Genomic DNA, 16,617 nt, shown 5'->3' on the forward strand with positions numbered 1-16,617 from the left:
ATACTGAAACGTTGCAAATTCTGGTTGTCAACAGAGCAATAAATATAATAATACAGAATAAAGTGCTCAAATTCAGTACATCGATTATCAACATGACAGTCTTAAATATGAGAGATGTATAAATAAGCCTACAATTTCACAGCCATACACCACCATCATCATCATCGCCGTCGTCGTGGTCAGTACCATCCATGACATAACAACACCATCACTATTAAATTATTAGAAAGAATGAGTGGCTATATCTATTGCTCTTTCCAGGGGGGGAAAAATTACAGTAATTGGTTAGAATAAGTATGGAGGGGAGAAAGGGGAAGGAAATGACCTTGGGCCTGTCGGGTGTGGCTAAGGGAGGGTGTTCCAACAGAAAATAATATGACCAAGGGCCTAATTTATAAACAGTGTGTAGGGTCCAACATCCACGTCAAGGACTCCCGAAATGACATGACTGTTTGAAAGTACCAGTCCAGCGACAGGTCTTAGAGCAGCAATCATTTTAAAAAGATCTTTTTGTCATATTTGCTGAGACTGTCACTATATCCCGACAGTAGTTAGCTACATGAGACAGATAAGGCCTTTATAAGGTACAAGGTTGTTGTCATTATTCATGGTTTTCAGTCACGTGACATGTGAGGTGACCTGGAGGGCAAAACAAGAGGGGCTCACACCGCGACTCCACGTAGAGACACCGCAAAACTTAAGAAAAGGAAAGATATGAACACAAACTGCAAGTGTCGGGCATATCTGATCCGTGTAACGTTACGGCTTCTTAATTAACGAAATTATATTTGTAGTTCCTTCACGCTACACACACGTGTCTGCAGGCTGCAGCCGGACCCTTCTCCTGCTCTGGGCCTCCAAGCATCGGAGGGGCGAGTTGATGCGAGAGGGACCAGTGTGAATCATTTTAACCTCAGCGGAGGGCTAAACCGTTAGTGTTCCATGTTCCACAGGAGGGGGTTAGAATGAAACTTTGCTCAGACCTCTGGGTTTCTCCCCTCTCAAACAGTAAAAGTGTCAACATGCCAGACAAGAGAAGGGTGACGTAGTTCACACCGTTTATATTTCTCTGGGGCTTTTTAGCTTATTTACAAGACATCAGAGGTCGAACGCCTCTGGAACATCTGGAGGTCAAGGGTCTTGCTCAGGGACACATCGGTGGTTGTGTCACAGTGGGAAGCGAACGTGGGTCTCTCCCCAGCCATGTGTCTCATCCACTGGGCGTGGAGTTGGATGGGCGTTTCAAACACGGGAGAGTAGCGTTCGAGTCCCGTGTGAAACCAAGTAAATGTTTTTCTGAGCTTTAGTTAAATAGCATGACTGACTACTGTCACATGACTTATTTAACCTAAACCACAATGTTTTCCTAAACCTAACCAATTTGTTTTATTTGATTACCCTGTTAAAATTGGATATTAGGGGCCCATACGAGTGTTTCTCCTGCACGTCCATGGCGTACGCACCAGGCAACCACTTCTCATGGTACTGAATCGGCGCCATCTTCGGGTCTGGTATCCAGTTCTAAAAATACATCTATGGTTCAGCTGTCCTCATCTCTCTTACTGTCTCATCTTCTTCATCCCTCACATTCACTTCTTCTTTCTCTCATATTCTGATGTCTTCACTCTGTCAGTTTATTTTTTCCGTCCTCTCTTCATCTCTCCCTCCTGAATGTCTGAAGGAAGTTGCTGCTCTGACCAACAGCACTCAGGGTGTGAAAGGATTTCTTAATACAGTAAACTGTAACAGTGAGATATCAAAGATATATTCACCCAGGATGGATGTTAGTTTATCTTTGTAACTGACACTGCTGTTTTAATCCTGCAGTCACCAGCAGACTTTTTTACTAAAACCAATAAATTCTAACAAATTCAATAAAACTATCAGACACAGAAAACCGACATCAGATATCTGGTCAGATTCATAATAGTTCAGCTGGTGTCCCAATGCAGCTGTCGATATCGTTGGAGACGTTTGTGTCTGATTTAGTGACCGTTAAACCAACACGCTTCCTGATTTTTTTTTGTTAGCCAAGGTTCTTGTACGGCTGTTTGTATTCAGGAAACATTTAAAACAAGACTCATTTTGTTAAATTCCAATATTTCCTCAAAGCTAGGCATTGAAAAAGTATTGTTTTGGAACCAGTACTGAAATGAAACTCACAAACAGAGAACTGTTAAAATTATAACTTTATTTTTACATGATACAAATTGTGTTTGGCCTCCTGCCTCCTCACAATAAAAACACATTTCCATTGCAAACTGACTCGTCTTCATCATCCTCCTCCTCCTCCTCAGACAGGTATTTACAGGCACATTTACACACTGTTAGCAAACTGTACACAGCCAGTAGGAGAGCAGCTCCTGGATTTATTTTATACAAACCCTTTAAAGTTTTTATTCCCTTGTAGAAAAAACGTTTCAGTAACAAACAGAGCTCGACCAATCAGAGCTGAGGATCTGTTTCATCATGTCCCTGAAGATTAGAAAACTGTACAGAGATCAGGAGGTCAAAGGTCAGACGTGATCTTCGCCCACCATTTACATACATCATCAGTGACATGGCAAAGTTTATGCTCCGCCTCTTGTTGTAATTAAAAAAAAAAAAAATTTGTTTGAAGAAGCACCGTAATTCTTCATCATCATCATCATCATCATCACACGCATGCAGAGGTCTAATTTGATCACAGAACTACAACTACGGGTCAAACACAGGCTCAAAAAACACGCAAGGCAAAAACACAGAAGAGAGACATTCAGATTAAACAGCGATAATCATCAGAAATATTAGAAGAAGAAGGAGAAAAGTACAGAAGCTGCAATCAGTCGTCAGCAGGAAGATCATTCAACAAACGTCTCATTTTAACAAAACCGGTCAATTTTCGGTTTCAGTTCAGCAGCAGACCCGACCGCCGAGCGACAGAGTCTGTTCATGTATTGCCTGATGGGTTTAGCTTCAGAGTCCATTTACACTGAAAAAGATACAGCAGGAGACCAGAACTCGACAGTGTCCTGTCAGGAGACCAGAACGTGTCCTGTCAGGAGACCAGAACTCGACAGTGTCCTGTCAGGAGACCAGAACGTGTCCTGTCAGGAGACCAGAACTCGACAGTGTCCTGTCAGGAGACCAGAACGTGTCCTGTCAGGAGACCAGAACGTGTCCTGTCAGGAGACCAGAACTCGACAGTGTCCTGTAAGGAGTCCAGAAAGTGTCCTGTCAGGAGACCAGAACTCGACAGTGTCCTGTAAGGAGTCCAGAAAGTGTCCTGTCAGGAGACCAGAACTCGACAGTGTCCTGTAAGGAGTCCAGAAAGTGTCCTGTCAGGAGACCAGAACTTGATAGTGTCCTGTCAGGAGACCAGAAAGCGTCCTGGTCAGAGGACTCGACAGTGTCCTGTCAGGATACCGGGAAGTGGAAGTGTCCTGTCAGACCAGGCAGTATCCTGTCAAGAGGGTCCAGTCAGGAATTGGAAGTGTCCAGGAAGTATCCTGTTAGAAGTCCAGGATGCAGAAGTGCCTTGTCAGGATACCACGAAGTATCTTGTCAAGATAGTCCAGTAAGTATCCAGTCAGGAATCCAGGAAGTGGAAAGGTCCTGTTAAAAAAAAAATCAGGACGTGTCCTGTCATGAGACCAGGAAGTATACTGCCCCACTCTGTGGTTGACAGCAGAGTTGCACATGAAAACTAAGTAAAACTCTGACAGGTCTTCCATACTGTGACGGTTTCACCGAGAAAACATACCAACAGCTAAAACAACAAACTGTTGCCACGCAGACGCAACTAATCATCTCCAGGCTGAATCTAAACCTTCCACCTCTGCAGACTGAGTCCTTGTGGTTGTGAAGCAGCAAGAGAGAAACTGCACTCTAAGACACGACTTTAGACCTTGAGCTTTAGTCTGAAAAGTTTCTTCATACTGGTAGTTATTTGCAAAATATGTGCTGGTTTACGTAGAGATAGAGAACGGTGGATATGTCCAGTAAAACCTTCCCTTTACTACTGATGATGTATGTAGATCAAACCATCAGCCGAGGATCCTCACGTCGTATGTGGTCCAACTGCTTTTGTCTTAGTTGAACAAAAACCAACCTTTAACTTTCTTTTACATCATGACATATCGAAGTCTGTGAGTGAGTGCAGGGAAGTTTTCAGATTCAGCCTGTGTGACAGTTAACACTTACTACAAACAGCTACTTTCACACAGTTAGCATATCCAACGTTATGCTAGCTCTGTGTATATCCAGTGTTATGCTAGCTGTTTTGCTATGATAGCTGTTTTTGTTCAACGATCTTACACAGTTGTAACATTATGTCAGTAACATTTGAAACAGCAGTTGACAAACCAACCTAATCAAGTAAGTGAGTGAGCAAGAAAATTGAGATTGTTTTTGTCAACGTAGAGTAATGTTATGCTAGCTGTTTGTAGCATATATCCAGTGATACTCAGACTTTTATATTTGTACATGAGGGTTTGTGTAAGTTGCTGGTTGTTTTCCCTCAATGGTTCAATAAGAGCCAATTATTAAAATGAATTTATCTTCCCATGTTGAACTGGGACACGTGATCAATAAGGCTGCTGCCAGGACAGACAGACAGACAGACAGACAGCGCAACCTAGCTGCAAGAGTGAAGGCACAGCCGGGATTAAATAGGTATAAATAGGACTTACAGTATGTACACATAATAAGTTAGTGACTATAGCAAACACACAAACACACACACAGTTTAACGCCCCCCTCCCCCAATTTAAGATTGTTTTTAATCATTGATCAGCTCTTTGTTCATTCAGCAGATTCAACATTAATGTTTCAGTTAAACTTAATTTTCAGTGCGATTCCAGTTTCCGTTTATCTTTCTGTTCTTCATCTTCCAGTTTTTCAACATGTTACTACATGCTAGCTTTGTTTCGGGACCCGGGCACATGGAGATTCCTTCATTGGAGCAGCTAGCTAGCAAATTATTGTGCCAAAATGGAGGATGCTATCGTAGCTTATTAGCTGTGTGCCAAAAATGGCCACTTGAGGCTGGCTCCAAAAAGCGAGTCAAGCCCCATAGACCGCCATGTTAAAATGCCCAACTTTACAGCACAAAAATAAACACGTTTACAGCCTGGTACAAAACAGTTTTGGCCTGATTTCCCCGTTCATGACAACCGTGCACGGGGGGGAATCTTTATATAACTTCCCTGTTTAAATTATACTGAGGCTTAAAGTTATGCATAATGAAGTACGAGGACATTTCGAGTAATAAGTAGGTGGATTCTCGGGTGGCTAGCCGCTAGGTGGTTCAGCAACCAGGCTTCATTTGGCTGCCTCTGCTTTGATTAGACACTCCAGCCAAGATGGCGACTGACGGAAACACCCACATTGAGCTTCACCATGGCTCTTCAGAAACAACGTCATAGAGACTACGTCCATGTTTTATCCAGTCTATGGTCACCATCTCTGTCAGAGCATAAAGTGGTGCTCCACAACAAAGATACAGCAGGGCTACAGTCAGTCTTCATGCAGGAGTTGATGGTACAAATATGCTTCTTTGAGCTCTGATTCAAAACTCTAACACTAATTTAGCTGCGCGTGTTTAGCTTTAGTTTTGACTGACCACCAGTGCTAGCATGTTCCTGTCTGGTAGGCATGTTAGGTGTTTGCTCACCAACTACGGTAGTTCACTGGCAAGCTCTGTAAGTAGTCGCTACGTCACCAAGTTGATAAAACCACATACTTCATGAGGACTCGTGGATTACCAGTAACTTCGGTATGCCCGGGTCTTAAAATTGACTCTAGAGGTGAATCCACTGTTAGTGATGAATCTATTCCACAGCAGCTGGAAGCCTAACGTCACAACTCAGAACTTGCGTTGAGAGTAGATTTCTTCATAACTCTACAATGTACCAGATTAAAAATTGACCCTGGGATGTTGCCTGAACCCGAGATCAGCTTGTCTATTATAAATTAAAAAACGAGCGGTACTAGGCAGGGGTCCAAGATTCGGTTTTGGCAACGTGAAATCAATCCTTTCTTGTCTACACTAGAAACAATTACTTCATTTTGAAAAACACTTTCATCATCGTCGTCAAGAAGAAGACGGAGGTAACCTTGATAGCACTATGGCAGCACCGAGGTCAACAAGCATAACTGGGCTACGTTCCTTCTTCAAACCACCAATCTACTGTGTGCTGATTGGCAGATAAATAAATATTCAGTATGTGTCGAATGTTATCAGGTCCAATAAATTTACACTGGAACTTACACAACCCTGACTCGACCTGAAACTGAGGAAGACTGGAAAGACTGGGAACCAGCGCAGGTCGGGTCAGGTCCTGAGGTTGTCAGGGGTCAAGTTTAAGAAAGAAGCAAAAACTGGTGTCACACTGAAAATGCGATTAGAAAAAAACACTCCCTGATTCTATTATTGCGTTCAGTAAAACTCCCGCCAAAATTTGGGATCTCCTGACATGCATGAGTTGTGCTGGTTTCAGTAGTAAAAAGGCAAAACAATCTGGTCAGCAATACTGTCGATAAAAAACATCCAGCAAGTCTGAGATCAGCAGGTCAATAATCAATGCACGTGATCAGAATAGAAACTATCAAAATTGTGCTTTCTGACTCCACACTGACAGCAGAGCAGCAGGGAACTCTGGGAAATACAGTGCAAGGCAGCAGGTGATTACGATGTTCCCTGATCTGATTGGTTAGATTGTCGTTTTCTGGTATCAGGTTGGTCTCACGCCGGGTTTAGGTTTGGTTTAGGTTTGGATTCGGGTCAGTTTAAGTTTGAATGCTGCTGCGGAGAAAAAAGGATTTCAAAAAACTGGGATCTCCTGAGTCTGACTATAAAAACCTCATATATCCCCAACACACACACACACACACACACACACACACACACACACACACAGCAGGAAGACAGCGTTGACAGGAATCCTTTGATTTCCAGAGTTTCAGTCTCTCAGAGCTGCTGATGTTCAACAGAAAGCTTCTACATCCTGCTTCTCCTCAGCGAGGTCTCCGAGTGTCTTCAGGGTCACGGGGTCAGAGGCCATCAGAGGTCCGTGACCTTGTTCTCCACCAAGGCGGCGACCTGCTGCAGCCGATAGGCCAACTGCATCTTCTGACCTGAACTGTCCTCCTCCAGAGACATGATGATCTGACAAACCGAGAGAGAGACAGGTGAGAGGAAGAGAGACAGGTGAGGTTAGTGATCGTCCGCAGCAATTGTTAAAATTAACCGCAGATTCTGTCAAACGTAACTTTGATCCACAGATCATCTTTTTAATCTGATATCTGTGGTGGATGTGGTGATGGCAGGTCACATGACCACTTCATAAATGTGGAAGTGTGTTCCCAACTTTGAAAAATATATAACCAAGCGGCAACTTCCAGCAGTCCCGAGTGAAGCCAATGTGGAAGTAACTTAAACCTGCATCTTGTCTGACAGCCAGCAGGGGGCGACTCCAGCGGCTGCAGAAAGAAGTGTGATTGTATAGAAGTTTGTGAGAAAATGTTTCTACTTGTCAGCTGATTTATTCCCTCAGTAAACACTTTCCTGATGAGTTTCTGGTCTCAGTCGCTAGTTTCAAGTCTTCTTCAACACAGCATGATGTTCATTTAGTAAATTATGGTCCCATTTAGAGGAACAGAGACCAGGAAGCAGGGGAGGCTTTAGGGCGGGGCTACAAGATGATTGACAAGTTGCTACCATGGCGACCTGTCAATCAGGATAGAGGCGAATCGCATCTGCTGCTCTGTGTACATTTAACCAGCGCCGCTGAAAAAACGTATTATTACATTTTGTTTTCAGCCTGTTGTCCGCTAGCAAAAATTAGCATCTTGTTTAAAATCACAGATGCAACATGAATTACAGATGCACCAAGCTAACCAGGGTAGCTAGTGCCACCGCCTCGTCCAAATATCATCACGTCCAGTGCAGTTACTAAACTCAAGATGGCGACAGTCCTCCACAAACCAACATGTGACGTCATGGGGACTACGTCCACTTCTTTTTATACTATCTGTGTGTATAACAGGCTGTATGAAACAATTAGGACTGTATTTGGGACAAATGAAAAAAATGACTTCAAACTTGTGAGTTACCTGGTCGTAATATTTGTTGATGTACTTGTAAAGTTCATGAAGAGCAACGAGGCTGTTCATCTCTGAGGCAAAACTCTGCAGACAGACAATATTAAATTAATGTTAAGGTTGTTTCCTTCAGTTCATGGGCATATTTCAGACAGTATATCTGTAGTTCAGTTTCTGTTTACTGACCCCGGACAGCTCAGTCAGAGTGGAGTTCATCTCCTGATAACAGCCTGACGCAGCGCTGTGGATATCACTGTAATACCTACACACACACACATTCACACAGTTAATATAATATTAATGTGTCACATTAGTGTCACGTGTTCCAAAAAACAGTAAACTTTCTTCATTTACAGTGTCAGTAAAGGTTGTGTCTGATGTGAAGTGAGTATATAGTAACTGTGATGAGTAGTGGGTTATTGTGGTAACTGTACTGCAGTGAGCGAGTGTTTCTGCGGTAACTGTACTGCAGTGAGCGAGTGCAATAACTGTACTGCAGTGAGTGAGTGTTTCTGCGGTAACTGTACTGCAGTGAGCGAGTGTTTCTGCGGTAACTGTACTGCAGTGAGCGAGTGCAGTAACTGTACTGCAGTGAGCGAGTGTTTCTGCGGTAACTGTACTGCAGTGAGCGAGTGTTTCTGCGGTAACTGTACTGCAGTGAGCGAGTGCAGTAACTGTACTGCAGTGAGTGAGTGTTTCTGCGGTAACTGTACTGCAGTGAGCGAGTGCAGTAACTGTACTGCAGTGAGTGAGTGTTTCTGCGGTAACTGTACTGCAGTGAGCGAGTGCAGTAACTGTACTGCAGTGAGTGAGTGTTTCTGCGGTAACTGTACTGCAGTGAGCGAGTGTTTCTGAGGTAACTGTGCTGCAGTGAGCGAGTGTTTCTGCGGTAACTGTGCTGCAGTGAGCGAGTGTTTCTGCGGTAACTGTGCTGCAGTGAGCGAGTGTTTCTGCGGTAACTGTGCTGCAGTGAGCGAGTGCAGTAACTGTGCTGCAGTGAGCGAGTGCAGTAACTGTACTGCAGTGAGCGAGTGCAGTAACTGTACTGCAGTGAGCGAGTGTTTCTGCAGTAACTGTACTGCAGTGAGCGAGTGTTTCTGCGCTAACTGTACTGCAGTGAGCGAGTGCAGTAACTGTACTGCAGTAAGCGAGTGCAGTAACTGTACTGCAGTGAGCGAGTGCAGTAACTGTACTGCAGTGAGCGAGTGCAGTAACTGTACTGCAGTGAGCGAGTGCAGTAACTGTACTGCAGTGAGCGAGTGTTTCTGCAGTAACTGTGCTGCAGTGAGCGAGTGTTTCTGCAGTAACTGTACTGCAGTGAGCGAGTGTTTCTGCAGTAACTGTACTGCAGTGAGTGAGGGCAGTAACTGTACTGCAGTGAGCGAGTGTTTCTGCAGTAACTGTACTGCAGTGAGCGAGTGTTTCTGCAGTAACTGTACTGCAGTGAGCGAGTGTTTCTGCAGTAACTGTACTGCAGTGAGCGAGGGCAGTAACTGTACTGCAGTGAGCGAGTGCAGTAACTGTACTGCAGTGAGCGAGTGCAGTAACTGTACTGCAGTGAGCGAGTGCAGTAACTGTACTGCAGTGAGCGAGTGTTTCTGCGGTAACTGTGCTGCAGTGAGCGAGTGTTTCTGCGGTAACTGTGCTGCAGTGAGTGTTTCTGCGGTAACTGTGCTGCAGTGAGCGAGTGTTTCTGCGGTAACTGTGCTGCAGTGAGCGAGTGTTTCTGCGGTAACTGTGCTGCAGTGAGCGAGTGCAGTAACTGTACTGCAGTGAGCGAGTGTTTCTGCAGTAACTGTACTGCAGTGAGCGAGTGTTTCTCTGTGTTTCTCACCTCTCCACCAGCTGTTTGTATCGAGGGATCTCTCTAGCGTACAACAGCTTGTTGACAGGTGAGTCCTGATTGGAGAGAAAGTTACGATGAGATCACATGACTAAACCATACGGAGTTAGTACAGGTACAGATACGGTCACAGTAACCATAGACAGAGACAGACAGGTCGTACCCGTCCCACTTTGTGCTCAGAGGTGGTGCAGGAGTCGATGAAGGTCTGAGCGATGACAGACAGGACAGCGTCGATGCTGTCGGTCACCTGAACGTCCAAAACAAACTGTGGATTCTTCAGGATGTTCACCCAGAACCTGAGAGGAAGACTGGAGAGAGACAGACAGGTCAGAGGGACAGACAGGTCAGAGGGACAGACAGGTGTCCAGGTGTGTTTCTCACCTGTTTGTCTTCCAGATGTGGACGGTCTCGGGGTCGTCGATGCCATGTTTCTCTGCCATGTCGTCCAGGAAGTCGAAGAAGAATCTGACTGCAATGGGAGGAGGACGCTTCGTACTGAGGATCGCCACGAAGACGTCGTCCACAAACTTCTGCAACGTTCCCTTCAGAGAGACAGACAGGTGGAGAGGCAGACCGTTAGAGAGCGAGAGACAGGTACAGAGAGAGACAGGTTGTAGGTTTGTGTGTTACCTTCATGGACAGCAGTCTGGTCAGGTAAATCTCAGGTATGGCCTTTGCTCTCTCTCTCTCCCTCATGCTGCTCTTCCGGTGTTTTGGGATTTCAGGATCTTCGCTGCTCTTCACCAGGTGCCACAGACGCAGACCCTCCTCCTCCTCGCCCTCCAGCATCGGCGTTTCTACATCAAACACACACAGACAGACAGTCACAACTGCGACCAATAAGAAAATCTCTGGGGGTTTTGTCTCAAACAGCAAACAGTATCTGACAAAACTACAGTTGTTATGGGTTCTAGATGTTTTCAAGGTGTTTTACATGGTTGTATTTGTGCTATTTCAGGTCATCTAAATGGTTCTTTACGCGTTGAATCTCAGTTTCAGAGGTTCCTCTGAATTAGGTCAAGGTTAAAGGTGGTTCTGTTTGTGTTGTGTTGGGTTGTGGATGTTCTACGTGACCTATATTGTTCTCTTTGGGTTTGTTTTGGGTTCAAAATGTTATATATAGTCGTCTTTGTTTTAGGTGTGGGTTCTATGTGCTTTGTGTGGTTCTCAGTGTGTTGGCCGATGTTTTTTTGTACTTGGTCTAGGTTCTAAATGTTCTAGATGATTCTCCGTGTGTTCTTTCTGGGTTCTTTCTGATCTTTATTTTGCTTCTCGGCTCTTGTTCTCCATGATTATCTCTGCTGGCTCTGGGTTTCAGATGTTCTTCATATTCCAGATGGGTGATATGGTTCTGCTTGTGTTGTGCTGGTTGTGGATGTTCTGTGTTCTCGACTGTTCTTACTCTCTCCGGTCTGGAAGACCTGGTTGACTCCACCTGAACTCTGAGAACGAGGAATCAGAGCGACAGTTGCTCCGTCTGGAACCTGAAGAACACGAGAGGATAGTTTCATATTTAACGGAGAAACAAGAGAAGAAGAGTGGAACATGTAGAAGGTGTAGAAGAAGTGAAACTGAATAGGTGCTGTGATTGGTCGGTTGCTGTGGTCACCTTGTAGTGCTGCAGAGTGTTGATTCGTTTCCAGCGACCATGAACCACCGCTGTGACATCATCATCTGACAGGGTCAGGTGACCTGCCTGACCTGAACGCCACTCTGTCAATCAAACAAATACACACAGGTCAGTATGAGCCGTCAATCAACCCAGACAGGTGAGACAGGTAGGTGTGTGTGTGTGTGTACCCAGGTCCAGACTGTCTGCTGCTGGTCTCTGAGAGAACGGGGCACCTCTGTAGACCTGATCCAGGATCTTGTCCTTCACCTTAGAGACAGACAGAAAGACAGACAGGTAGGTGAGAGGCAGATAGACAGGTGAGGCGAGGAACTGATAGACAGGCAGAAAGACAGACCTACCTGTGTGATGGTGTCAGTGTCGAGGACTTTAACAGGACAGGGTTGGACCTCGACTCCATTCTTCACCAACACTGTCAGAGTCTGAGAGAGCGAGAGAGACAGGTGCAGAGAGAGCGAGAGAGACACAGGTATGCAGAGAGCGAGAGAGAGACACAGGTGTGCAGAGAGCGAGAGAGAGACACAGGTGCAGAGAGAGAGAGACACAGGTGCAGAGAGAGCGAGAGAGAGACACAGGTGCAGAGAGAGCGAGAGAGACACAGGTATGCAGAGAGCGAGAGAGAGACACAGGTGTGCAGAGAGCGAGAGAGAGACACAGGTGCAGAGAGAGAGAGACACAGGTGCAGAGAGAGCGAGAGAGAGACACAGGTGCAGAGAGAGCGAGAGAGAGACACAGGTGCAGAGAGAGCGAGAGAGACAGGTGCAGAGAGAGCGAGAGAGACACAGGTGCAGAGAGCGAGAGAGACACAGGTGCAGAGAGAGCGAGAGAGACACAGGTGCAGAGAGAGAGAGAGAGAGACACAGGTGCAGAGAGAGAGAGAGAGAGACACAGGTGCAGAGAGAGCGAGAGAGAGACAGGTGCAGAGAGAGCGAGAGAGACACAGGTGCAGAGAGAGCGAGAGAGACAGGTGCAGAGAGAGCGAGAGAGACAGGTGCACAGAGACAGGTGCAGAGAGAGCGAGAGAGACAGGTGCACAGAGAGAGCGCGAGAGAGACAGGTGCAGAGAGAGAGCGAGAGAGACAGGTGCACAGAGAGAGCGCGAGAGAGACAGGTGCAGAGAGAGAGCGAGAGAGACAGGTGCAAAGAGAGAGCGAGAGAGACAGGTGCAGAGAGAGAGCGAGAGAGACAGGTGCACAGAGAGCGAGAGAGACAGGTGCACAGAGACAGGTGCAGAGAGAGAGCGAGAGAGACAGGTGCAGAGAGAGAGCGAGAGAGACAGGTGCAGAGAGAGAGCGAGAGAGACAGGTGCACAGAGAGAGAGCGAGAGAGACAGGTGCAGAGAGAGAGCGAGAGAGAGACAGGTGCAGAGAGAGAGCGAGAGAGAGACAGGTGCAGAGAGCGCGAGAGAGAGACAGGTGCAGAGAGCGCGAGAGAGAGACAGGTGCAGAGAGAGAGCGAGAGAGAGACAGGTGCAGAGAGAGAGCGAGAGAGAGACAGGTGCAGACAGAGAGAGAGACAGGTGCAGACAGAGAGAGAGAGACAGGTGCAGACAGAGAGAGAGAGAGAGAGACAGGTGCAGACAGAGAGATAGACAGGTGCAGACAGAGAGAGAGAGACAGGTGCACAGAGAGAGACAGGTGCAGAGAGAGAGAGAGAGACACAGGTGCAGAGAGAGAGAGAGAGAGAGACAGGTGCAGAGAGAGAGAGAGAGAGACACAGGTGCAGAGAGAGAGAGAGACACAGGTGCAGAGAGAGAGAGAGACAGGTGCAGAGAGAGCGAGAGACACAGGTGCAGAGAGAGAGCGAGAGAGAGACACAGGTGCAGAGAGAGAGAGAGAGAGACAGGTGCAGAGAGAGCGAGAGAGACAGGTGCAGAGAGAGCGAGAGACACAGGTGCAGAGAGAGAGCGAGAGAGAGACACAGGTGCAGAGAGAGAGAGAGAGAGAGAGACAGGTGCACAGAGAGAGAGACAGGTGCAGAGAGAGCGAGAGAGACAGGTGCAGAGAGAGCGAGAGAGACAGGTGCAGAGAGAGCGAGAGAGAGCGAGAGAGACAGGTGCAGAGAGAGCGAGAGAGAAAGGTGCAGAGAGAGCGAGAGAGACAGGTGCAGAGAGAGCGAGAGACACAGGTGCAGAGAGAGAGCGAGAGAGACAGGTGCACAGAGAGAGAGACAGGTGCAGAGAGAGCAAGAGAGACAGGTGCAGAGAGAGAGAGAGAGACACAGGTGCACAGAGAGAGAGAGACAGGTGCAGAGAGAGAGAGAGAGAGACAGGTGCACAGAGAGAGAGACAGGTGCAGAGAGAGCGAGAGAGACACAGGTGCACAGAGAGAGAGAGAGAGACAGGTGCAGAGAGAGAGAGAGAGACAGAGAGAGACACAGGTGCACAGAGAGAGAGAGACAGGTGCAGAGAGAGAGAGAGAGACAGAGAGAGACACAGGTGCACAGAGAGAGAGAGACAGGTGCAGAGAGAGAGAGAGAGAGACAGGTGCACAGAGAGAGAGACAGGTACAGTCCATCAGAACACCTTGCTGCCCAGGTGTGTCATCCGTTTGTGTGTGTGCGTTGCCGTGGTTACCATAGCGCAGTAGTCGATGTCCTCGCGCAGCAGGTGGCTGTCGTTCAGCGTCCGTTTGGCTTTTCCCGTCACCACGTCGACCGGCCCTTTATCCACCTGGTACTTTATCGCTCTGTAGAGCATGTAGAGAGGCTCCCCCGCCACCTCCTGACGGACAGGTGAGGGCGAGACGGGATGAAGACAGACGGGTTAGTCAACGTGTTTTGTTTCTTTCATTGATAAAAGGACTCATGAGCATGAACATATTAATATTAAGTGCCAGTGGGGGATGAATGTTCACTCATTTACAACCCTCACTGAGCAGAAACAAACCTAAAGGCTAAAGATCCAGAGAGGGAAATGGTTCTGCTAGGGGTCGAGGGTAGTGTGCAGTTTTGCAGAACCAATGAGCCTGAACTAACAGGAACTTTTCCTTTATGTCAGCGGTTCTGAAACGGGGGGGGCGGGCACATAACACTGCAGGAGGGATGTTGAGCAGACCTGAAAGTGATTCATGTGGTGGCATAAACAAAACAAAGGGATCTGATTCTGGTAACATGAATCTAACGTTGTTAATTGGTAAAAAGGGAAATCAACTTTTTCTGGAGTTTGGCTTCAGAAGCGGGGCGCGACAGAAAAGTTTGAGAACCATATATGAAGGAAATAAAAGTGTATGATTTGTTTCCAACAGCTTAACATTTTGTTATTGTGACCTAAAACTATTTTTCAGAGACATGTTTGGGACATTTTCGTCAGTGCAGGCCACAACTTCCAAACCTAATGACATATTTCAGGCAGACATTCACCTTGAGGAAGGAGTAGAGACAGATGGACATCCAGTTGGTCAACATCTTCTCTACAACCGTCTCCGTCCTGAAACACAGACGCACAACAGAAAGCAGCCATGACTGAGAGTCTGGATGAACCAAATCAAAAGAATCTCTAAAAAACCCAGGATCAGGTTCCAGGTGTCGACGCTGACCCAGACCTGGCCCGGTTGCCTTTGACTCAGCACTGCTATATATTGTTTGACTTAAATGACTGAGGAGCTTCGCTGACATGTTTTCAAGTCTACAAAATGTTTCCAATGTGATCTAGTTTTTATTTGACTCATTGTTCGTTGTGAAGACCTGAGACAAGAGGCTGTGTGGACGCCAGGACATCTGAGGGGTTTAGTTTAAAGATGTCTGCAGATTGTTTTACGTACCGGCGTAGCATGAGTTTGGGGTTCTTGGCGACATACTGCTGCACCAGGTCCTGCAGCAGACTCTTCATGACCTCGGTGAAATACTCCAGTTTGTCGTGCAGCGCTATGGTGAGCAGGCTGGCAACGTAACCCCGGTCTCTCTGAGAGAAACCCTGCTGGGCCTCCAGAGTGTGGATGAACTGAGAGACGGAGACAGAACAGACCATTACCTGCAGGTCCAGGTGTCTCCCGATGTGAGACCAGGTAAGATCAGCATCCCACGACCCTCCTGCTGCCCCCGCCGCCCCCGACTCACCCTGGTGAGGAAGAGTCTGTTGTTGAGCAGGTTGTTGAGCTGCTGGAGGCCCTGCTCCACAGTCTGCTTCCTGGACTCCGGCAGATCCAGCTGGCGGTTCAGCGACGCCACCTGCTGGCCGGGGAAGAAGACTCTCTCTGCGTACGTCTTGTAGTCCAGCAGGGGGAGGCCTGGTCCTCCAACATCACTGCTCAGATCCATCATTTCTGTCATCAGGTCTACACACAGAAGAAGAGGAGGAAGCAGATGTTACAGCTGTGGGCGGGTCCTTTCAAAACTCTTTTTAGATTCGTGCACTTGAGTCTGGATCATTCGGGTGAGACCGTAACATCTGTGTTTGGGTACCGGTGAACTCTTTGCGACACTGGTCTCCCACGTTGATCTCCAGAGTTTCCAACTGCAGCAAAACCTTCTTGTAATCTCTGAGGGCCTGTTTACTCTTCCTCCTGCACACACAAGCACAATCAACAACATCAATCAGCTGTGAGCACTAAAGAATTCTGGTAAATAAAAGCATGTCTGAACAGCGACTCGTTACAAACTCAAGCTGTTTGTCCGAAATAAGGACGTCACAATTTAATTTCTGGCAGTTAAATTCCACGTTTCTCGATGCCCAATTCAAAACCACGGTAAAAAACAAAATAATAAATCAGACACTCCTTTAATAAAAACATTTGAAGAACTAACAGCTGTGAAAGAGAGGATGTCCAGGTCAGATGATGTCACTATATTTAGAAATGAGCAACCTTGCAATGTGAATAATTAATTAATAATTACTTTTCATAACTTTACAATCTCACAGCTGTGAAATGTTTAAGGGTGGTCTCCATCTCTACTGGCAGTGGTTTGAGATTTCTATGGTAAAAAACAAAACCGATATTGATGATTGAAATGGATCGTTTTGACCGTTGCAGACGGTCCCTGACTCCTCCTGCAGTAACAGGAGTGTTGGACAGACGTTCAGTTCTTAGAGCTACAAACTGCATCGTCACCTTTGGGGATT

The 16,617-nt window shown here is 46.7% G+C and overlaps 1 protein-coding gene across 1 annotated transcript in view; it reads right to left on the reverse strand.

Moving 5' to 3' along the window:
• Positions 1-2,171: 2,171 nt before the first annotated feature.
• Positions 2,172-16,617, reverse strand: part of plxnb3 (plexin B3) — a 117,645-nt gene continuing 103,199 nt past the window's right edge. The window contains exons 25-40 of the mRNA XM_038722620.1: positions 15,960-16,060; positions 15,615-15,832; positions 15,320-15,498; positions 14,919-14,985; positions 14,134-14,280; positions 11,900-11,980; positions 11,729-11,807; positions 11,538-11,641; positions 11,331-11,412; positions 10,559-10,725; positions 10,310-10,470; positions 10,089-10,236; positions 9,917-9,981; positions 8,269-8,344; positions 8,095-8,169; positions 2,172-7,147 (exon numbers count right to left, since the gene is read on the reverse strand). Of these exons, the coding sequence (XP_038578548.1) occupies positions 7,043-7,147; positions 8,095-8,169; positions 8,269-8,344; positions 9,917-9,981; positions 10,089-10,236; positions 10,310-10,470; positions 10,559-10,725; positions 11,331-11,412; positions 11,538-11,641; positions 11,729-11,807; positions 11,900-11,980; positions 14,134-14,280; positions 14,919-14,985; positions 15,320-15,498; positions 15,615-15,832; positions 15,960-16,060 (1,855 nt within the window). The 3' untranslated portion in view covers positions 2,172-7,042. The remainder of the gene's footprint in view (positions 7,148-8,094; positions 8,170-8,268; positions 8,345-9,916; positions 9,982-10,088; positions 10,237-10,309; positions 10,471-10,558; positions 10,726-11,330; positions 11,413-11,537; positions 11,642-11,728; positions 11,808-11,899; positions 11,981-14,133; positions 14,281-14,918; positions 14,986-15,319; positions 15,499-15,614; positions 15,833-15,959; positions 16,061-16,617) is intronic.

This window comes from Micropterus salmoides, unplaced genomic scaffold (genome assembly GCF_014851395.1).
Source record: "Micropterus salmoides isolate LMB-PRFRI ecotype aquatic unplaced genomic scaffold, ASM1485139v1 Ms_hic_scaffold_16, whole genome shotgun sequence".
Taxonomy (NCBI): Eukaryota; Metazoa; Chordata; class Actinopteri; order Centrarchiformes; family Centrarchidae; genus Micropterus; species Micropterus salmoides.